The sequence below is a fragment of the Oryzias melastigma genome, linkage group LG12 (genome assembly GCF_002922805.2).
Source record: "Oryzias melastigma strain HK-1 linkage group LG12, ASM292280v2, whole genome shotgun sequence".
Lineage (NCBI taxonomy): Eukaryota > Metazoa > Chordata > Actinopteri > Beloniformes > Adrianichthyidae > Oryzias > Oryzias melastigma.
Window position 1 is genome coordinate 24,718,026 of NC_050523.1, and position 22,399 is coordinate 24,740,424.

General features: G+C 42.6%; 2 protein-coding genes across 4 annotated transcripts in view; both read right to left on the reverse strand.

Moving 5' to 3' along the window:
- Window positions 1-8,698, reverse strand: part of fech (ferrochelatase) — a 27,630-nt gene extending 18,932 nt beyond the window's left edge. For 2 of the 3 annotated variants that reach the window (XR_004948789.1, XM_036214509.1), the window contains exons 1-5: window positions 8,482-8,670; window positions 7,500-7,590; window positions 2,972-3,091; window positions 1,012-1,160; window positions 388-522 (exon numbers count right to left, since the gene is read on the reverse strand). Coding sequence is in view for 2 of the 3 variants with exons in the window: in XM_036214509.1 (XP_036070402.1) it covers window positions 388-522; window positions 1,012-1,160; window positions 2,972-3,091; window positions 7,500-7,590; window positions 8,482-8,518 (532 nt within the window). In the remaining variant the exon portion in view is untranslated. Of the gene's footprint in view, window positions 1-387; window positions 523-1,011; window positions 1,161-2,971; window positions 3,092-7,499; window positions 7,591-8,481 lie in introns of all 3 variants that reach the window. The other variant, XM_024268518.2, reaches the window with a different exon arrangement.
- A 4,306-nt stretch (window positions 8,699-13,004) lies between these two features.
- nars1 (asparaginyl-tRNA synthetase 1) overlaps window positions 13,005-22,399 on the reverse strand; it is an 11,646-nt gene continuing 2,251 nt past the window's right edge. Inside the window, exons 2-15 of the mRNA XM_024268501.1 lie at window positions 21,664-21,746; window positions 21,484-21,549; window positions 21,178-21,270; window positions 20,967-21,056; window positions 18,673-18,751; window positions 18,002-18,072; window positions 16,812-16,898; window positions 16,404-16,625; window positions 15,801-16,000; window positions 15,114-15,249; window positions 14,921-15,034; window positions 14,055-14,186; window positions 13,849-13,980; window positions 13,005-13,714 (exon numbers count right to left, since the gene is read on the reverse strand). Of these exons, the coding sequence (XP_024124269.1) occupies window positions 13,583-13,714; window positions 13,849-13,980; window positions 14,055-14,186; window positions 14,921-15,034; window positions 15,114-15,249; window positions 15,801-16,000; window positions 16,404-16,625; window positions 16,812-16,898; window positions 18,002-18,072; window positions 18,673-18,751; window positions 20,967-21,056; window positions 21,178-21,270; window positions 21,484-21,549; window positions 21,664-21,746 (1,637 nt within the window). The 3' untranslated portion in view covers window positions 13,005-13,582. The remainder of the gene's footprint in view (window positions 13,715-13,848; window positions 13,981-14,054; window positions 14,187-14,920; window positions 15,035-15,113; window positions 15,250-15,800; window positions 16,001-16,403; window positions 16,626-16,811; window positions 16,899-18,001; window positions 18,073-18,672; window positions 18,752-20,966; window positions 21,057-21,177; window positions 21,271-21,483; window positions 21,550-21,663; window positions 21,747-22,399) is intronic.

Here is a 22,399-nt window from a genome sequence, read left to right on the forward strand (position 1 = left end):
TATCGCCATTTCCATCTGTTTTGCAAAATCAACCACCATCTGTCCTTCTACATTCCTCTCCTGGATACCAAACCTGCCCATCACCTCCACCTTTCTGTCCCCCACACTACAGCCACTTTTCACACATGCAGATTTCCATTTCCCACTATGACACCTGCTTCCTTTAATCTTTCCTCCACTGTAGACTGAGGGACATGCAGGAGCAGCTGCTCCTTAAGCTTAAAGTGGTGTTGGAGGGTGAAGCTCAGACTAGTTAAAAGGAGCCAGACCACCAAGAGGTGTAACGACAAGAAAACAGTCAGAGAAGATGTGAGTTCCTGATCTGTCAGAGCAGAGGATGAGGTGAAGGGTGGGGTGGGGGTGTGCGTGTGTGTGTGTGTGAGGTACCTGTGGTGGAGCAGCTGTACTGAGGGTACTGGGTGAAGGCCACCGCTCTCTCCACACCATCCTTCTCCATCTCTTCAATGGCGTCCTCTGTTAGCGGATTAACGTAGCGGAAGCCGATGTAGAACTTGTGAGGAGCTGATGATTGAGGGGCGTGTGACAGATGTAAGAACACCACAGAGTTAGAATTCCCAAATAGTTGGACAACTAGAGACAAGAAGCGCTCAGGCTTCAAGATTTTCAAAGCAGATTCGTGCTGTGGGTGAAGAAGAAGTTCCTCTCTACTGTGGTTGGGCTGGTTTTTGATGGATCTCTGGGCTCTCTTTGTCAGGACACTGTTTACACACCATCAAATGAACAAAAGTGTCAGGAAACATCCAACCAACACTTTGAGGATCACCTCGAGCAGTGACAGACTATTGAACTATGAGCAGAAATGTGAAGCTCATCTTCTGACGGTTGTCTGAGCGGATCTAATCAGAGAGCGGCGCTTCAGGCGTGTGAGGAGACACTCCTTCTCTGCATTTCTATCTCCTCCTCACATACGTTTTGTCTGTTGGGTTATCAGTGTGAGCTCTGAACAGAATGTTTCTCTGATAACAGCAAAGCAGCAGTGTGAGTGTTCACCTGTGTCCGGGCTCATCTCATCCAGGAGCTTCACCATGCCCTCCCCCTGCATGGAGGTCCAGTGTTTGATGGGGGAGCCTCCTCCGATCTTACTGTACTGCTCTTGGATCTTTGGTGTGCGGCGCTTTGCTATGAACGGGCCGAGCTTACTGCAGAGCAGAGACACCAGGAGTTACCAAAGTGATGATGAAATGAGCTGCTTTAATCTGTCCAATGGTATTCAAGCGTTTGCTGCAGCTGAAAGATGGGAAAAACGATAACTTTTTACTCTTATTGATCACAAATCCACTGTTGCTGTCAGTCAGAGTCCACACACCTCTAATGGAATCCAAGAAGAAGAAATGTAGTAACATGAGACTCTGAGATGTAGAGTCTGAAGGGAGATATTCAGCTACAAAAAACGTATCTCAACGATGAGAGACAAAATGAGAAAAAAGAAAAATCCAGAAAATTACATTGTCTAATTTTTAAAGAATTTATTTATAAATTATGGTGGAAAATTCTTATTTGGTCACCTACAAACAAGCCAGATTACTGTCTCTCACAGACCTGTAACTTCTCTGTCCTCCACTCCTCACCTGTTTAAATGGCACCTGTTTGAACTGGTTATCTATATAAAAGACACCTGTCCACAACCTTAAACAGTCACACTCCAAACTCCACCAAAGAGCTGTCTAAGGACACCAGAAACACAATAGTTGACCTACACCAGGCTGGAAGACTGAATCTGCAATTGATAAGCAGCTTGGTGTGATGAAATAAATGATTAGGAGATAGAAGACATAAGACCACTGATAATCTCCCTCCATCTGGGGATCTCCTCAAGATCTCACCCCGTGGACTCACAATGATCACAAAAATCCCAGAACCACACGGGGGCCCTAGTGAATGATGTGCAGAGAGCTGGGACCAAAGTACCAAAGGCAACCATCAGTAACAGACTACAAACGCTGCAGTGGCAGACGTGTCCTCCTGCTAAAGCTGGTACATGTGCAGGCCGTCTAAAGTTCTCTAGAGAGCATCTGGATGATCCAGAAGAGGATTGGGAGAAATGCCCTATGGTCAGATGAAACCACAATAGAACTTTTTGGTTAGAACTCTACTTGTCATGTTTGAAGGAGAAAGAATTCTGAGCACCATCCTAAGAACACCATCCCCACTGTAAAGCATGGGGGTGGTAGCATCATGCTTTAGGGCTGATTTTCAGCAAATTGACCAGGGCGACTGATCTGTGTAAAGGAAAGAATGAACGGAGGCATGTAGGGTAGACTGAAAACCTCCTTCCATCAACGAGGGCATTGAAGATGAAACGTGGCTGGGTCTGTCACTATGACAACCATCTCAAACACACTGCCAGCTAACCAAGGAGTGGCTTTGTAAGAATCATTTCAAGCTCCTGGAGTGGCCTAGTCGGTCTTCAGATCTCATAGAGAATCTTTGGAGGGAGTTGGAAGTCTGTGTTGCCAGAGACAGCCCCAAAACATCACTGCTCTAGAGGAGGTCTTATGGAGGAATGGACCAAAACATCACTGCTCTAGAGGAGGTCTGCATGGAGGAATGGACCAAAACATCACTGCTCTAGAGGAGATCTGATGGAGGAATGGACCAAAACATCACGGCTCTAGAGGAGATCTGTATGGAGGAATGGACCAAAACATCAATGCTCTAGAGGAGATCTGATGGAGGAATGGACCAAAACATCACATCACTCTTGTTATTGACCAAATTCTTATTTTCCATCATAATTTACAAATAAATTCTATAAAAATCAGATAATATGATATTGTGTTTTTTCTCATTTTGTCTTATAGTCGATGTGTAACTGTGATGATACTACAGGCCCCTCATCTTTTTAGTGGAAGAACATGCACAACTTGCACAATTGGTGGATGACTAATTACAAATGCATGTGTGTGTGTGTAGGTGTGTGTTTGTGTGTGTGTTTGTCCACTGCTCTTACCTCTGTACAGGCAGCTTCATCAGATCTGTGTCCATGAAGAGTCGTAGCAGGAAGTCATAAACATCTTCCAGCTTCTCTGGTCCTCCCATGTTCAGCATGAGGATTCCTGTCTTAGGTTTCCTGCAAACACAACAGGTTTCCCATCACCATTGCATGAAGCTGCACTGACAGAAGACCTTTGTCATTGGACTGGACAGGCTGAGGTCCAATGAAAACTATACTGGACTTGACAGTTACTGGTTCAAGAGCAGCACTTGAAGATCCAGAAGAAAACTTCAGGAATGAGTCAGTGTGAGTGACCTTGCTGAGCTGACCCTGTGATGGAGGGACCACCAGACTCATCTTCAATGTTTCAAGTGAATGAGGACGGTCTGAACCGAAACTACTTCACTGAACATGCAGAGAAACACAGGTAAAGAGACACATTTCAGAGTGTGTTCCTCACGGATAGAAGATGCAGCTTCAAAGAGCATTAAGGACGTCACAGAACATCTGGAGCTCAGCTTGAAAGAGAGATTTTCCTCCTCTTTTCCAGATGTGAATAAGACCGTCCGGTTCAAGAGCCTCTGATGATCCGGATGTGAGCACAGAACCACCGTTTGAGAGGAACACGTGTGAACTCGAGTGAACACAGCAAACGGCTTCATTTCTCACTGATGACGTTGTTCAACGCTCACAGCTAATCTTCACAAACTCACAATCTGAGTCCATTTCTGATTAAGCAACATTTGTTTACATTTACCAAGAAACCAACTGTTTCACTTAACCTTTGACTCTGGATGTCTGGGTTTAAAATCTGTGCTCCACTTTTGTTTGAAATACCTGAGCTTCATGGAGAGCACATCAAGACAACGTTTAGGCAGTTTGGTTTATGAAGCAACTGATGCTTGCTTTAATGCTTTTTATTTAAGAGAAACAATCAAGCAACATCTTTCTTTGGAAGTCAATTTTTCTGAATGACTCTGCTCTGAAATATAACTCAACTTCAACAATAATCCTGAACTTATAAACGCTCATTTTTCTCTAAATTAATAAAGATTTTTCAAACAAAATTTTAAACAAATCAAAACATCTATTTTGCAAACCTAACCTCTGTTTATGATAATAGTGATGATGGAGATGATCCAGCTGCTGTTGGTTCACCAGGGGCCCGTTTCAAGAAGGAGGTTCAACAAATTTAGAGTTCAAACCTGAAATTAGAGTCACTGGACTCAAAATTCTCAAACTCAGGGTTTTTGGTTTCAGAACAGCTGAAAAAGTTGAAGTTGTCAGAACCAGAATCAGGTGTGAGCGTCGCGACCATAAAAAGCCCTGATCAATGGAGCAAAGACAGCATGATTCACCATGGCAACGGGGAATAACATCTGAGTTTAGTACTTCCGGCGATGGAAATTGATAAGTTCCTTCAAGCATATGCCGACTATAGGAGAACATTTTCATCAAGAAAAGCAACACAGCTGCAGTGGTAGAACAGAGAGAAAATATCTGCAGAGTTAATGCGAACGTCTACATTTGAATCATTTCTAATAATGAATAAATAATCATATCAGGAAGGTTATTTTGTCACTTGTTAAGTAAAGAATGGTTCTTAATCTGTTAATAATTTGGTGAGGAGGGAACTGCAGAGACTGAACATGAGAAAAGCGCCGGGTCCAGACAGAGTGTGTCCCAGACTCCTGAAAACGTGTGCAAACGAGCTTGGGGCTCCTCTTCAGTATCTGTTTAACCTCAGCCTGGACTTGGGACAGGTGCCATCTCTATGGAAGACCTCATGCATCGTTCCTCTCCCCAAAGTCAAGCATGCAAAGGAGAACAAAGACTACCGGCCTGTAGCACTAACTTCACATGTGATGAAGACCTTTGAGAGGTTGGTGCTGCAGCAGCTGAAGCCACAGGTGCAGCATGTCCAAGATCCACTGCAGTTCGCCTACAGGGAGAGAGTGGGGGTGGAGGACGCTGTCCTCTACCTGCTACACCGTACCCTCTCACACCTGGAGGAAGGAGGTGGTGCAGTGAGAATTCTGTTTTTTGAGTTTTCCTGCGCCTTTAACACCATTCATCCTCACATACTGCAGGAAAAGCTCATCAAGATGGCTGTACAGCCACCCTTGGTTTCTTGGATCATGGACTACCTCACTAACAGGCTGCAATACGTCCGCATGGGGGGATCGGTCTCCAGTACCCTCAGCTGCAGTGTCGGGGCACCACAGGGGACAGTGCTGTCTCCTCTTCTCTTCTCTCTGTATACGTCTGATTTCCGCTACAACATCGCGACCTGCCACTTGCAGAAGTTCTCAGACGATACAGCTGTTGTGGCCTACATCAAAGGAGAAGAGGACAGCGAGTACAGGCGGCTGGTGGAGGACTTTGTGGACTGGTGCAGGGAGAACCAGCTGCAGCTGAATGTCCAGAAGACCAAGGAGATGGTTCTGGACTTCAGGAGGAAAGCTTCAACACCTCAGCTTCTGCACATAGAGGGAGACAGCGTGGAGAGAGTGCAGACCTACAAATACCTGGGGGTCATGTTGGACCACAAGCTAGACTGGACAGCCAACACAGATCAGCTCTTCAAGAAGAGTCAGTCCAGGCTGTACTTTCTCCGGAGGCTGCGCTCGTTTAACATCTGCACAAAGCTGCTGCAGATGTTCTATCAGTCTGTGGTGGCGAGCGCTCTCCTCTATGCTGCTGTGTGCTGGTGCAGCACCAGCAAGAAGAACATCTGCCGGCTCAACAAAATCATCAAGAGGGTGAGCTCTGTGGTGGGACTGAAGCTGGCTCCTGTGGAGGAGGTGGCAGAGCAGAGAACTCTGGCCGTCTTCAGGTCCATCATGAGGAATCCCTCACATCCCCTTCATGAGGCCTTCACCAGCAGGAGGAGCACATTCAGCAGCAGACTGCTGTCCCAGCGCTGCTCCACGGACAGAATGAAGAACTCTTTTGTTCCTCGCGCCATCCGGCAGAACAATTCTTTGGCTGAGCATCTGAGGAGCCTGTAATTATTTTAATCCACTAATTTTTAATCTATTTAATCTATTGATATTTAACTATTTATTCCTGTAATTTTAATTTAGTTTTTAATCTTTTAATTTTGTTTTTAAATCTACGACTCCTGTTGTTTTTATTGTGCTTTATGTGTGTATGTTTTTATGATTGTCAGCAGATGACCACATTTAAATTTCCTAAGGGATTATTAAAGACCCTATCTATCTATCTATCTATCTATCTAATTTAACCAGTAATCTCTTTAATCTCATGAATGACCATTTTCCTTGACCCCCCACCCCCACCCACGCCCACATACAGACACATGAATATCACTGCACACTAAAAAGAAACACTGTAGCTCCCTGGAATATGTTAAAATAAGCATTTATTTAAATTTAATTGTCAAGGCTTAAAAAATATTCGCAGAATTTTTTTTTAAGCATAAAAATACATTCCGTAACCGAGATTCGAATTTGGGTCCCAGCAGGGGATTCAGCGTTCCTGACAACTGAGCTAACATTTGTTACATGCACACCACAGTAGAGAAGTTTAGACACCTTCCCAGTGTTTGAAATGTAATGATTTCAATTGTTAAGGGTTTAAAATGAGAATAGGAAAACTCTGTATTATTAATAGGGAGTCCCTGGAAAAACTCACTCAAAAATCTTATATTATCTCTCAAATAAAAATGAACTGGGAAACTCCAGTCAGTCGACTCGTGTCCTCCAAATCCTCTACCGACGTAAATAACATTTCCTCTGGATTAATCAGCCTCCTCTCTACATGATCCTCTATGAATGAACATGTCATTCTGGTTTCTACGTGGTGAAAACGTGACGTCTCTAATCTGAATGTTCTCTAAATGTTAATGAGGAACTCATATTTGAACATCTTTCACTTTAAAAAGGGGCGGAGACCTCAGAGAACTCTAAGTTTCCTGAAGAAAACCTGCTACCGACCAGGTTATGTTACAGACTCAGTTACCATAGTGATTGATTCTGAGTTTAGCTTAACCCGCTTCTTGAAACGGGCTTGGTTTCACCCACTTTCACAGGTTTGAGTTATCTCTCTTTCTGAAACCGAAAACTGGACTCTGAGTTTCAACAAAACCTGCTTTTTGAAACGGGCCCCAAACCAACACAAGGCAATAAACACAAAGACACACAACCCACATAACTGAGTCACCAGCCTATGCAGCATGTGTTTGGATTGGGGAGGATTGCCGGAGAAAATTCAAAACATGCATGAGGAGAACATGCTAACTCCATGCAGAAAGCTGGGTTTCGAACCAGGGCCTTCTCAATTCAGGGCAAGAGTGCTAACCACTATACCACTGTACCGTTCACTCTTTGACTATGGGGCTTATCATAAAAACCTAGCAGAGCAAAGAGGATTGCTGCATCAGTTTTAACCATATTTACATTCTCTCACCAGAAAACTGCAGAGTTAAGATAGTGTGTTTGCGTGCACATGTCTGTGTGTCCATATGTGTGCAAGTGTGCGTAGTGGTGTGCATGTCTGTGTGTCCAAGTGGGTCTCCTACCTGTTTTCCTGTGTTTCTGGTGGTGCAGTCTGGGCAAAAGCAGCAGCTGTGGAGTGTCTCCTCATGCTGAGGCCAATGCTGCTCCTGGCAACTAAACAGGAGAAACTCTTCAATTCACTGATGTTTCATTGGACTTCCTATTCAAACACACATTTGCGCATCGAAATTGGTCCTTAATAAAAGATTGAGTGTAAAGTCAATCATACATTTAATTTATGTATTTATTTTTACACAATGTGAATTAACGTGTGTTGTGGTTCTGCTCTGCACAGCCGGTATCACTTGCATAATTTAGACTGCAGTTTCCGCATTCGCCACCAGGTGGCCTGCTTAGATTACGCAAGTTCGGAACTCTGTCATTGTGTAACTCGGAGTGAATAGTTTCTTCTTCTTTCTGTGCGGCAGGAGGGAAAAGATACGTGAGGCCTTCACGGAGCAGATTACAGCCCCTAAATGCGGCAGCGTACACGATAAGTTCATTATGTAACAAAGACATTAAGGAGTAACCTACAGCAAGGCTGGACCTCGTCAAGTGTCGGCAATTTTCGCTTCAAAGCGGATACGCTGAAAGTGCCTTTCAAAATAAAAGCCCCCAACACTCCTGGTTAATCAAAAATGTTGGTCGTAGAACTAATCAAACGAGTAATGAGAATAGAATAGACTTTAACAGGGTCTTCAGAGAAAAACTACCGGCTTCTGGTGTTTACATAATATAAAATTTAAAGAGATGGAAAGTGTTAGCCGGAAGTTCCCGTCCTCTAAATATCCTATCTTAACACATTTCCATGAAACGTCAATGTCAGTAACATGCAGTTCAACATCAGCCGCGACGGGCTGTTTAACACCCAACCATGACTCAAAACTAACTCCAACAACTAGTACCGATTATTTTACACTGGCCCAGCTCATCCCGGGATAACGTGTCGGTCCTGGAGGTCCCGGTGATCCGCTCCGAAACGCGCTAACGTAGCTTCACACTCACATTGAATCAGGCGGGCGGCGCTGCCCAGGGCTGCCATCGTGCTGGTTTGATGCTTTGGTCTCCGAGCAAAAGTCTTTGTTTCAGTCCAGCCCTGAAGATGGCTTTGAGAAATGCCCCCCACTCCCACAGGGTGATCCGCAGGCCGGTTAGATGTGACAGTCAGATTCCTTCAGCTACCGCCGGCTGGCTGCCCGGAACCGTCAACACTAAGGCCACAGCTCAGCCACTTCCGGTTTGGGGTTTTGTTTTTCAGAATAAAACAAAGTCAAAAACGAGATGATGCAACAGAATCCACTATAGACACACCGGAGGAATCCCAAATCATAAAGCTGTATAATGTAATAAAGTACGTATTACTATATCATTTATTTTTATATTGACTGTTTTTACCAATTCTAGACAATCTTATCCTATAAACCAGGTCATCCTCAAGGACCACACACGGTGTCCGCAGGTCTCTTCCAAAAATAACACGACTCGCTTGTGAGCTGCGTCTAAAACTCAGCGTTATTCTGTTGCTATTTTTAAAATTATACTTACATTTACATAGATTTTAAAATGAAAACGTCTTAAAAATATGATGATGATACATGAACTGTAGATAGGTTTAGGTGACCTCTGACCTACTCCAGTTCAAAGATCCTTAATTTAGTTAAAAATGCTGCAGATTTGGTGATTAGTTCAAAATGTGAGAAGGTTTGATGATTACAAATGTGTAAGTTGATTTTTCTTTAAAGTTGCATAATCATAAACATGGTACAACACAGTGAAAATAGTACATTTTCCCATTAAATGTAAGAGATCTTCTGAAAATGTAACAATTACTGAGATTAATAAAGTTCTGTATATTGATATTTGTTTCCTAACTTGTTGTCATTGTTGATAATTATGGTGAGTCTTTACATGGATTAGTGTCATTATTCATTATTAATAATCTATAACTAACTATAGCTACGCAAAATGTCTTATTTCAAACTGGTAGCTCTTCGTATGACTTAGAGCCCATGAAGTAGCCCTCGGTTTCAAAAAGGTTGGTGACCCCTGCTATGAAGTATTCTTTCTTCTTTGGTCAAAAGTTACAGCAATAAACAATCTTTGGAAATGTGTGGAGTGATTTTTGTGCCGCTATATTGCAAGAAAAAGTCACAGTTTTGAGATAATAACAGTTAATGCAGTTTTAGAAAAATAGTAAAACCTATTAAACTCGTAAAGTTTTTTTCAGAATACTTGGAACACAAAAAGTTTGCAATAACTGAAAAAAACAACACTTAGAAGATCTGTCATTATTCAGAGTAACATAAAATAAAACAAAATGTAAAATACTTTTTTTATAATTTGCCCCAGTAAAAACATCAAATCATAATGCAATTTCAGGAATTTAATGGCATCATGAGCATGATACACTGATATAGAAAATATTTTTTTAACACTTCAAAGCAAAAACCTGTTTAAAATTTGAATAGTTTTGTCCAATAGTTTCATGCTTTTATTTTTTTAGATAACAGGCAACTTCCTGTTTGACTCTGACTTTACACCACGCTTGATACATGTGTGGTGTCACATGAGACCTGCCCACCCGTGCAGGCCACGCCCACAGCGGACGGACTGCCGAGCAGGCAGAGCGTGTTTTTGGAGGATGACAGCAGCTGATGGGTGTTTTTTTTCATTAGATCTTCATACTGAGCATTTTATGCAACCCTGTGACTAGAAGGGCAAAAATGCCGAATGATGAAAACATTTTGGCTTCAAAGAGGAACACAAGCTGAACAACTTTCCAAGTTCATCAGCAGTCCTCTAGTTTGACCCCATTTTCTAACCATCTGCAGCCCAGAACAGTCTAAGGAGAACGTGTTGAAATGATGCTGCAGATGTGAAATAAGCCAAAAGAATGGGATATCACCTCACCCCATCATGAGTTTCTTTTGTGGCACTTTGGTTGGCACTTCCTCTTTCTACGACTCTCTTATTTGAGCTTTGTTTCGATATCTCTGCTTCTCGATCTGCTCCTGCTTTCTATTAAAGAAACTAGATTTTTGAGATCCTGGCCCAAACATCTCTATGAAGTTCAGTGTTTCCTCTTTCATCTGAGTGCTAACTGTATCATGCTGCAGGCATGTGAGTCTTCACACACACATCACTTTTCACCATCAGCTTGATGCAAATAAAATGTTACTATCAGTTGTTAACATTCCTTCAGAGTCAAACAAGTTTTTCCAGATATTGAGTTTTATGTCCTTTTACTTTAGTCTTGTTACTCTCAACTCTTTGCAAATTTTAATTTTACATTTTGTATCAGTCAAGTCTACTTTGATACTTTTTCATTACTTCACAGTTACTTTTTATTTTACTTTTTCCCAAAGAGCCACAATGAAGGGGTAAAAGAGCCACATGTGGCTCTCTTTTTCAGACTCCTTGTGAAATGTTTAGCTAATATCCAAGTTTAAAAAACTCACTCAGATCATTTTTAGATCTATTTTCCAAATTGTTCCCAGGGATCTTTTAATTATGATGATGCAGTTTTTAGCCAAAATTTGCTGTGTTATTCTCTAGGACATAGAGTGGCAGGATGTCGTTAGAAATTCACCTCCGAGTTGTGGGCGGGACCATTAGTTCGGAGTAAACCCACTCCCACTTCTTGTCATCCATTAGTTTACATAATCACTAGTTTACAGCCCCTCACAACCCCAACTTACAATACTGGTGAAACAAAAATGGCGAGTAATATCAGAGAGCTCACCAGCTGTTCTGATCAGACTCCAGCTCAGACGAGGAACACAAAGATGTTCACGGATCTATTTGTCTGTGAGTGGATGCATCAGAATGGGGCGGAGCAGGGAGATTGTGGCCCCGCCCAGAGGTAGAGATGTTTTGAACAGTGGAGAGCAGCAACCTTCTCACTTTCCCTTTGGGTGCTGATTGCATTACTCGACTTTCATTAGAAAAGTTTTAAATGCATGACTCCACTCTTCTGTTTGTGCAGAAAAACAACGGAAACAAGAAACCTGCTAAAGAAAGATTTAAAGGCAGTGTGAAAATACCACTGCTAACGTCTTAGCATTCAATTATCAATGTGTCTTCATCTATTCTGCTGTACAATAAGGTTCTCTAACTTTTCATTTCTTTCTACTCTTTGTGAACTTTTTAAAGAATTTTATTGAGTAGCCTTAAAAAAACATAATCGTCTTCAGTTCTCTCCGGTTTTGTCATGGATTTACACTGAGATATTGAGGCATTTTCACCACTCATCTTTTGCAGTTAAATAATAATAAAATAAATAAAATGACTGTATGTGAAATGTAAATCTTTTGTTCTGTTTTTAAGATGTGTAAAGTGTATAATTGGGAATGTATTAAATTGCATGATTGTATTTTATGTTAATGTTAAAGTTTTATTTGGTAGAGGCTCCAATATAAGCCCATGTTGGGTTTTTGCCTCTTCCTGCACAAAATTTTTATGTATTTCTTTACCTGTTTTTTCTGTGCAATATAAGTGCAAATAAATAAAATCTAATACATCAGACTGTTGTGTAGTCTTAAACTTTTTTACTCTCAAACATGTTGTATAACAAACATGTTAAACTGCTCTATTGTTCTCCCTTATTTCAATTATTGTGGTGAAGTTTGGGAGCTTATGCCACTAACACCAACCCATGTTTCTGTTACAGCAGAATTATCCATAGGAAAGGCAGCAAAGAGCATACCAATCATTTGATTGCAGAATCTCATTTGCTTAATTTCCCAGACTTGGATGATTTAAAAATGTTGTTGTTTATGTTAAAAGCCAAATGTAATATGTCCCCTGACAATATTAAGTCTTTATTTAAACCAGCTTCTAGCAAAAGTAACAATCATTTTAAAGGTCCTTTTATACAACTCTGAGGCACTCATATTTCATTTCAAGGCATTAGATTGTGGAACTCATTAGATAGAATATTTGAACAATGTATAACTGCTACTAAATTAAAAAAAATGTTTAAGGACAAAACATTAGCAGCTGGATGGCCCCGTGGGTTAAGTATAGGGTTTGCACTGGAGCCCTGGGTTCGATCCCCGGGGTGTTCACTTCAAGAAATAGAGTGGGCCTCCATCCAATTAGGAATGGGGTGCAACTATCAGCAAGAATTAATTGAATTACTTTGTCTTGTTTCTCGTTTGTCATTGTTAATTTGTGATTGATTGGCAGGAGCAGATATTATAAGATTAATTTCTTCAGATTGCTCATGCCTTTTTTCTTTGTCATTTTGGAATGTTGTCTGAGCTGGCATAAACAATAATAAATGTTTCCTTAAGTTTAACATTTGTTTTGAAGCGACCAGCTTCAGCAGTCAGCGTTCACACAAGAATTTTTTCTGAACTGGCTTTGCTTTGAATAAATCAAGCAGATCCAGGATTCGTTTGTTAATAAAACAGCCCTTCAAACATGATAAAAAACATGTATTTTCCAAAAGTAGACACCAGCATCACTTCCTGTCAGCTGAGGTTTGAAGACACGACTCTTGTAGTAAAATAAACATGCAGAACACCACGCTTTGGAGGCTTTTTATTTCAGTGTAGTTGGACAAGCTGTTCTGGATCCAGAACAGACGGTACGCTCCACTGGTGCAGGCAGGCTGCTCATCAGACACACGTCCAGATTCCTGCCTTTTTTCCATGTACCATCTTTCCCAAAATCCAGAAATAGTGTCCTGGAGAAGTTCTTCTACTGATTGTTAGTATGAATTTATAACTTAAAATCACCAACTTCTTTTTTGTCCCTGCAGTGATAAACGGTAGGCTCCAAAATGTGTCACCAATGCTCTGTTGTTTTTTATTGAACAGCTTTAAGCGCGAATATGAACTTGAGAACAAACATGCAACACAATCAAAAAAAGGAAACCCATGTGGATCACTATGACAAGGAGACCAGCCAACACTGTTCAATCACAGACTACATCCTGCTTTAGAAATGTGCAGAGGCAGACATGATCAGGGTCAGTCTAGTGGACAAAAACATTGTTTCTACGGTAAAAGCTGAAGTTTCATGAGACAGTATGGAGTTCGGAGGTTGTGTGGATTCTCTGCAGCTGGGATCCAGAGACTTGGCTGTACAGGGGCGTGTGTGCTCAGGGTCGGCACCGCTGGATGAATCGTGGGTACAGACAGACGTCTCTGATGTGATGTCGGTTCAGCAGCCAGGTTAGGAAGCGGTCCAGACCCAGGCCGTACCCCCCATGAGGACATGTTCCGTACTTCCTCTGGAACACAGAGGAGTAGAGGTTCAGATTCATCCCCATCAGACAATATTCAACCCCTCTACATACTCCATGAGTATTTGATTTAGATCTTGCGCAGATACACATAAACACATGAAGAGTTGAGATGCTGATACCTGGTCAGTGTACCAGTAGTAGGGAGTTGGGTCTATTCCCTCCCTCTTGTACCCATCCAGCAGCTCATCAGAGTCCCAGATACGCATCGAGCCTCCCACTATCTCTCCGACGTTCGGCATCAACACGTCGACCTGCAGAGCAAAAGACTCCAGTAACTCAACTTCTCTCACATCGTCCAGAGTCCTTGCAGGCCCATCTTCCATACCGACTCGGTGAGGCGCCTGTCCTCTGGACAGCGCTGCATGTAGAAGGACTTGATCTCTGCTGGGAAGCGACACAGCAGGATGGTCTCGTTGATGGTATCGGTCATCAGCCTCTCTGGGGCCTCTGGGATGTCCTGAGAAATTGGCAAGTGCAGGGCAGAACTTTTAGACTACACAAAGAAAATAATATCTAATATTTTTTAGTAAATTAGGAAAAAGGACAATTTTTCATTTTCTTTCTTATGATCTTTGCATTGGCAGACTTGAAGTATCTGTAAAGCCACAGCTGCATGGGCTTCACTCCTAAAATAAAAAGCAGCATAAAGAACTGTGCCCTCTGCTGGTGTACCTGAGAGTTGCAGCCGGTGCACCTCTGAGGTAGGGTTGGGCATCGATATTCGGTTTGAAGTAGGAACCGTTATGATTTACATGGGTGTACTGAAATGGAAAGAAGCTGCTGCAAACGGTTCCTAATATCAGTGCTTAGTTTCATTGAAGGTCTATTTCTCTTAGGACATGTCAATCACTTCTACTCTGTTTGATGTTGAAGTTCTAGCCAATCTTTCTGGCCTTCCTTGTGATAGAAGGTGGGTTCATAAGGGGCGAGTACGACAGTGTACGCCGCACAGCGCTGGGATGTCTGGCTGCATTTCACGGCAGGTCACAAAGTTTGACACGTCACTGCCAATCAGCCAATCAGGAACTCAGCTTTGGGCACATGACATTTTCGGTGACCCGATCAGCGGGTAAAATACTAATCAAATACGAGCGTGCCTCCTGGACTTCAGCGGAGCTCGCCCGATATACCCGGAGAGACCCGTCGCGGTCAGCCTGCTGATAAAATGATTGGTGCATGTTTGATCCCCACCTCTCCAAACTCATAGTAGGAGCCGTCGTCCTTCTTGATGTCGTGCTCTTTGAGCCACTCGATGGCCTCGGTGTAGTTCATTCTCTTGAATGGCCTTTTCGGGGGTTCAAAGTTCTGAAAAGAGTGTACTGTAAGGTTCCAGAAAGCCGTTTAGAAGCAGAACCCTTCGGATGTTGGCAGAACTCTCACGCACCGGGTTGATGTCGTACAGCAGCTGCCCAGCGGGGGACTTGAGCACTCGGTCCACAACGTCACACACCAGGTCCTCTAGTCTGTTCAGCAGGTCATCAAAGCTGATGAAGGGACACTCCGCCTCTATGTGAGTGTATCTGCACAGACAAGAAGACTCGTGCCATTCCCCCTACACACACAACACACCATAGCACCAATAGCTGCTGGCATTCCAGTGGCTATGGGGATCCTTAATAAACAAACATATGAGGCCATCCAGAGAAAGTTGGAACCTCTACAGGAATGACTTTAAAACTGGATTGGAATGTTTCATCCAAACACCTTTTTATTGATCCATTTGGTGTTCCTCAACTCTTGTGCTATCTTATGGGGTAAAGATGACCCAAGCCTTACAGTGACATGTTATCCATCCCATGACAAAGCACAATGAATCATGGGACGCGTGAATGGCTAACTGAAAACAACACTTAGAAATGAGGATGTTCTAAAACGTTTGAGTGCTATAGTTTAAATCATTTCCTTTTATTGTGTGCATCACTACAGGGATTCTCAACAGCTTCTGACACAAATCAAAGTAACCTTTAAAGCCGTTGGATCTCCCTTTAGGGTGTGTTTTCATGGTGTGAAGGGGAACAGATGCTGCCGGAGTGCTGATGGAGTGTGCTGACGGTCTGAGCACAGGACTCACTCGGCCAGGTGTCTGCGGGTGCGAGACTGCTCGGCCCGGTAAGACTGGGCGATGCAGAAGGTGTCGCCCAGCGCTGGTATGCAGGTCTCCAGGTAGAGCTGGGAGGACTGAGTCAGGTACGCCTCCTCGCCAAAGTAGTTGAGGTTAAACAGCGTGGAGCCGCCTTCCACCTGAGTCTGCACCAAGGTGGGAGGAGTGATCTGCACACAGCAGAAGGAGAACTGCAGTTTCCAGATCAGGAATCTGATGGTCTTTTAGAGTCAAACCTAAAACTTCCAAAAAAAGGAGTGGTAACAAGCAGTAATTCTTAACTAGTAACTAAATGCATTTCTCCACAGTTAACTAACTCTGTAATAGTGGTTTAACTACTGGTTTCTATTGAAGTACTGCAGGTATTCTTTAGCAGACAGATCCTTCTGTCTCATCATTCAAAGACTTGAATGAAACTCTCAGAGGTTCAGATGGAGGTTTTACATGCTCGTGCCTAAAACCTCACATTTCCTGTTAGACCTCCTGCTGCTGCAATAGTCAAAGTTCTGCTTTGATCTATTTTTTTTCTTATCACTACAGCTGCCTGAATGAACAGAGCTGCTGTGCCCAAACCTCGTAGTATCCTCGGCTAAAGAAATGGTCCCTGAAGCACTGGGTCACCGTGGATCGCACTCGCAGGATCTTGGAGACGTTCTCCCCTCTGATCAGCATGTGTCTGTTGTTGAGCTGGACATCCACGTCCGACTCCTCGTTCAGCAGGTTGTCGGCTCCGCCTGCCGGGGCTAATCCTATCAGCTCCCAGAAGTCGCAGTGCAGCTCGTGGCCACCAGGTGCCTGGCAGAGGAGAGGCGCACTGACTGAACACATGTTCCTGGAGCAAGGTTGATCCACCTTCTATGCCTTTACAGCCAAACATGTGCAGGAACACTTCATTCACAAGTGAAAAGCTGTTTTCAGATGTGTGGGCAGTGGCCATCTGCCTGCAAATGAGGTCTGTACAGATTCTCAGCAGACATTTACCTGCTTCCCCTCAGGAACAGCAGTGATAGTCCCATACAGAACTACAGAGCTCTCTGTGGACAACATCAAGCCGTTGTAGCACTGGCACTGAAAAAGACAAACACAAGGAGATGCTTTTCATCATTTTGCACATTTAAACAAAAATACCTCATGAAAAAAAATGAATGAGATCTGCATCTGCTCCATTTAAATCCACAATTCAACAGCACACATTTTTCAAAGTCAATTTTTATATTTGAATATGTTTTAAAACCTTTATTAAAAATTTCACAGCCTTACCACAGAAAGGATATTCCATTCCCGTATTTATAGTAAAACTTCATGCAATGTTTGAATTTTCTTCAGGGAAAACCTATATGCTTAACTGAAGAGGGTCTGACTCCTTTACATGCAACTAAAGTGTGCATGAAGGTGAAACGACTGGTAATTTACAAGAAACATGAAGGATCAATTATGAACTTTAGTCTGAGCTCCATGAAAGCATATTAGATTCACGGTAAAGTCCTAAGCCTTCCATCATCACTACAGCACACATGGTTAGAATAATGCCACCGCACGGTGACTAATGTGCTGTGATAGATGGTCAAGTGGGCCATGATAGATAGTCAGGTGGGCTGTGAAAGATGCTGAGGTGTGTCATGGTAGATTGTCAGGCGTGCTGTGAAAGATTGTCAGGTGAGTCATGACAGACAGTCAAGTGAGCCCTAAAAGATGCTAAGGTGTGCCGTGATAGATGGTCAGGCGTGCCGTGAAAGATTGTCAGGTGGGCCATGACAGACGGTCAGGTGAGCCATGACAGACGGTCAGGTGTGCCGTGAAAGATACTGAGGTTTGCCGTGATAGATGTTCAGGTGAGCCGTGAAAGATACTGAGGTACGCTGTGATAGATGGTCAAGTGTGCCGTGAGAAATAGTCAGGTGTGCCGTAAAAGATGCTGAGGTGTGCCGTGAAAGATAATCAGACAGGAGAAAAATAAACAAAACTACTACAGCTATTAGAATAAATGCAGAAGAGATCCGGGAGGGACTGGTATGTCATTAATACAGACTATAGAGCTTCTCTTTTTTTTACATTTTCAATAAACAATTACTATTTAACAGCAAATAAAACATGTTCCTACATAATTTAACACAAACTACAGGAAGAATTAGTCAGTGATGTGAAACATCAAAGAAGCAACAAAGCCGTACCAGTTTATCAGACAGGACACACTGCAGGAAACCTGTTCCATCTCTCAGAACGATGAACATCAGGTTCTTCCCTGCAGGACACAAAGCTTGCAGGTCAAAGAGGCGAGTATGTTTACAGAATTCTAAACATCCCAGCCAGCAAGGCCAAGTGGGCCCATATGGTTTAAAATTAGGAAAAGAAGGTGGTGCCCAATTGGTTTTGTCCGCCGTTTCTGTGTTTGCCCACTTTGGCTTTAGTGGACACTCAGTGGGTTGGCTTGCTACACTAACCAGCCGCCCAGTGAACACCGTAGGGTGCAAGCAAGTTCCGCTGTAGCGTACTAGCGGCTCCTCTATAGCATGCTGGTGGGTTCTTTTGTAGCAAGTTAGCGAGCTTTAATATAGCATGCTAGCGAGCTCCGCTATAGCATTCTAATAGCTCCTCTGTAGAATACTAGTGAGCTCTTCTGTAGCAAGCTAGTGAGTGCCTCTGTAGCATACTAGCAGGGTCCTCTGTATTGAGTTACCGGCTAAGCTAGCGATCTCCATTGTCCACTAGGTGGCTGAACAGTTTAGCAAGCTAACCCACTGAGTTCCCACTTAAGCCAAGGTAGGGCCACCACAGAAACTGCGGACAAAATCAATTGGGGCCCACATGGCCTTGCTGCCTGGGAATCGGTTATTTCCCTCACCCTGTCTCCTGAGGCGATGCACCCATCCGAACACTTTCACTCTCTGACCCCTCTTTTCCTCCAGGTGCCGGATTTTAACCTGCAAACAGAGAAGAGAAAGCACTTTATTCTGACCTTGAATTTGTGAACAAACATAGCCTGAGCAGATAACACTAAAAAAAGTTATCAGGCTATTTAATTTAATTAGACTAAACTGAGTTTACCATGTTTTATTGCATCTTTCAAAGCTTAATCCATGTCATTGGAACTTGATGGACCTTTTTAACCCTCGTGCTCTCTTATAGGGTCCAGATGACCCCACCCTTACATTGAGGTGTTAGCCCTTCCATGACAAAGGTGGACAAGACTTAATATCTGTCATTGGACACCAATAAAGATCGACAATCATTGAAAAAAAAGTTCAGCACAGTGTCTCGTGGGGCCCAGATGACCCCAGTTTTAAATATAAACAAGCCTTGGAGAGTGGAAGGGTTAAGCAAAAAATAAAAACTAAATCCAAATCTACTAAATGGTTCTTCAAAACCCTTTGTCAGATGGGTGTCTGTACTGATGGTAACTCCCAAGACGCGATAAAAGGTATGAGAGTACTTTTCAATTTTTAAATGTTTATGGAAGTTATGGTAAACTTCTAAAACAGCTTGTAAGAGGTTCAAAAATTATAAAATATACTGTTAAAGGTGGTTATACAAAATACTGTAAGTTTGCTATGTAGATACGTGTCAAAAGCTTTCAATACTTAAAGATACCTCTTGAAATTTCTGAGAACTGTTACCAAAATGTCTTTAAGTAAAGCAAAATAACATTTATAGCTACAAAAAGCTACTTAAAAGTCGAAATGAAAGAGTCCAAAAAAATTCCCATAATGCTTCAAAACGGTTCCTCAGTGTGAGATGGTTGTCTGTACTGATGGTAAATCCTAAGAGGCTTTAAAAGTAATGAAGTACTTTGAAGTTATAAAATACTTACAAAAGCTTGTGATAGCTGTGACAACATAAAAAAAATTAAATTTAGCTGTTAAAGGTAATTATCCAAAACGTTGACAATTCACTATAAAGGTTAATGGCAAAAGCTTAAAGTGCCTGAAAGTTAGTTAGATTGTTAGCAGGAACTAGTAGAAGAGAACACATCACTCCTGTGTTAGCTTCTCTCCACTGGCTCCCAGTTGAATCCAGGATCAAGTTCAAAATCCTCCTGTTAACCTATAAGGCTCTGAATGGTGTGGCCCCATCCTATATTAGAGATCTCATAGTTCCTTACCAACCAGTCAGAACACTTCGTTCACAAAATGCTGGACTGCTTGTAACTCCTAGAATTTCTAAAAGTACAGTTGGAGGTAGAACCTTCAGCCATCAAGCCCCTGTTCTATGGAATAAGCTCCCAGCTCATGTCAGAGAGGCCAGCACAGTTTCTACCTTCAAAACTAGCCTTAAAACATTCCTCTTTGGACAGGCGTTCTGCCAGGCTAGCTAGTAATCAGAGAATATTCCCTCTCCTGTGGTCCTTGTGAGGCTCGATTAATAAATTATTATTGATGCGTTTAAATATAAATTTAGATTTTCTATTATGGTTATTATTCAGATCAGCTCTGGGGTTCTGTTCTCTATTCTCATCTACTTCTCCTCTCTTCTACTCTTTATTATTTATTGTATTTAGTTTTCCATGCTTTTGTTGGTGCAGTTCCATTCACATGTTGTTCTTCTTTCCCACTCTCCTCTGGGGAGCGGGAGAGATTTTAGATCCTCGGTGGATCGTGCACGCTCCCACTCTTGGCCGTGGACCACGCCCCCGACACCATCCTGCATCTCTGAGTGAGAGTGATTCCTGCTGGGTCATCTGTCCTCCTGCTACTGGTCGTGGACTGCACTTCTGCTTCATCTCGACTATGGACTTAATTACCACTCGTCCCTCAGCTCTATCTGAATGAACTCTTTTAAATACGTAGTTGTAGAAGCTAATCTTTCTTTAACAGTTCTGCCATTGCCTGTCCGTCCTGGGATAAGATCTCTCCTTCATGTGGGAATCCCTAAGGTTTCTTCTTTTTTCCTGACTCAGTTTTTTTTTTTTTTTTTAGGAGTTTTTCCTTACTGGGAGGGAAGGTTTAAAGGCAGGGATAACCAGTTCCATTTAGTCCGTTTAATCTTGACCTATTTATTCAGATTTTATGACTAATTCTGCATCTGTAAAATTACCTGCATGAAGCCCAATGAGGCAAATTTTCTGTGATTTTGGGCTATGTAAATAAAATTGAATTGAATTTAAAGAAGAAATGGTAGATAGTCTGGGAAGACACTGACTGTTTCAGGCACAGGCAGGCTGGGGTCATTCTCTATCGTGATCTTCTTGGCATCCTCCAGGTTCTTCTCTCTCCTCTCGACATCCTCAGCCTGAACCACAAACATGGATCACCGTGTCAAAACAATTCCACTAGCTGATCACAGAGATGCTGGACATAATTCATCTGTCTCTTCCTGACACTAAATCCCTTATGCACGCTGGGAGACGAACCTCTTTTTTTTCTTTGGCGTCGCTCTTGAGCTGCTCCCGGTTAAAGGCTTTCTTTGCGTTCTTCATCTGTGTCTTAGAGATCACTGCCCAGCGCTGACAAAGGATGAACAGGTCAATGTCACCAACAGAAGCATTAAACCCTTTAACTTCATGTTTACAGGAAAAGTGTGTGAAAGAAAAGCTGAGAGTGTGGCTGATAAAGGAACCGACAGATATCCAAATAAAAATCATAGGACGTCAGTAATAGAAAACAAAGTCCTGATGACCAGGAGCCCAGCAGTAAAACCCAGCAGGAGGTCAATCTACCTCTCCGTCCTTCTGAGAGTCCACATAGATGGTAGGGAACGGCTCCTTGCCTGCAAACAGCAGAGCCTGACAGACAGAAAAAAACAATGAGGTGTGGACAGACTAACAAACAACAACATCTCACCACTACCATTATAATTACTGACACCTCAGTCCACCTAAAGCAAACACAGGACTTGCCTTGAGAGGAGTTTTGAAGGGTTTCTGCTCCGAGCCGTCACCATCTTGGTCACTGCCACATTTGTCAGACACATACAGCTCACCTGAGAAAAGCGAATGTGGTTGGAACCTGTGAGCTTACTTGTTAGGGGCGTCTGCGTCAGAAACATGGGTTTATGCTTGAGTGGCATTGAGAGGGCAAAAGGTTTAGAAAGAAAGGGAACCTGTGAAATTTCAGCCACACCACTCTTCTTCTCATCTGCTCAGAAATCACCGCTTATTTCAGACACATAACTACATGTTTTATATTAAATCAGAAGCATGCATAACGATGCTTGAGAATGAAGTTCAGTTGCTGTTAGTGCAGTCAGAAAAGTAAAGTTTAAAAAAACTGAACCCTTTTCCAGAATAATGACAAGTCAAAGTTTATTTGTAGAGTCGACCTGGCTGATATCAGCATCATCTGAACCAAGAATGGTCAACTTATTAAACCAGATGAGCTATTAAGAACATGTTCTTATTTGCAATAACCTCAGTCTACTACACCTCTTTTAACTTTTAGGTGAAAACTACCAGCTAGTGCCAGCATCACTGTAGGTGATTGCTGTGTTTGAGGTCAGAGCAAACACTCATTTATTAGGTTATTGTTCCAAAATCAAGGAACTCAAATTGCTTCAACATGCTGATATCCTGTAAAGTCCCATTCCAATCATCTGTTGACATACACTGCTCACAAAAATTAAAGGATCACTTTTTT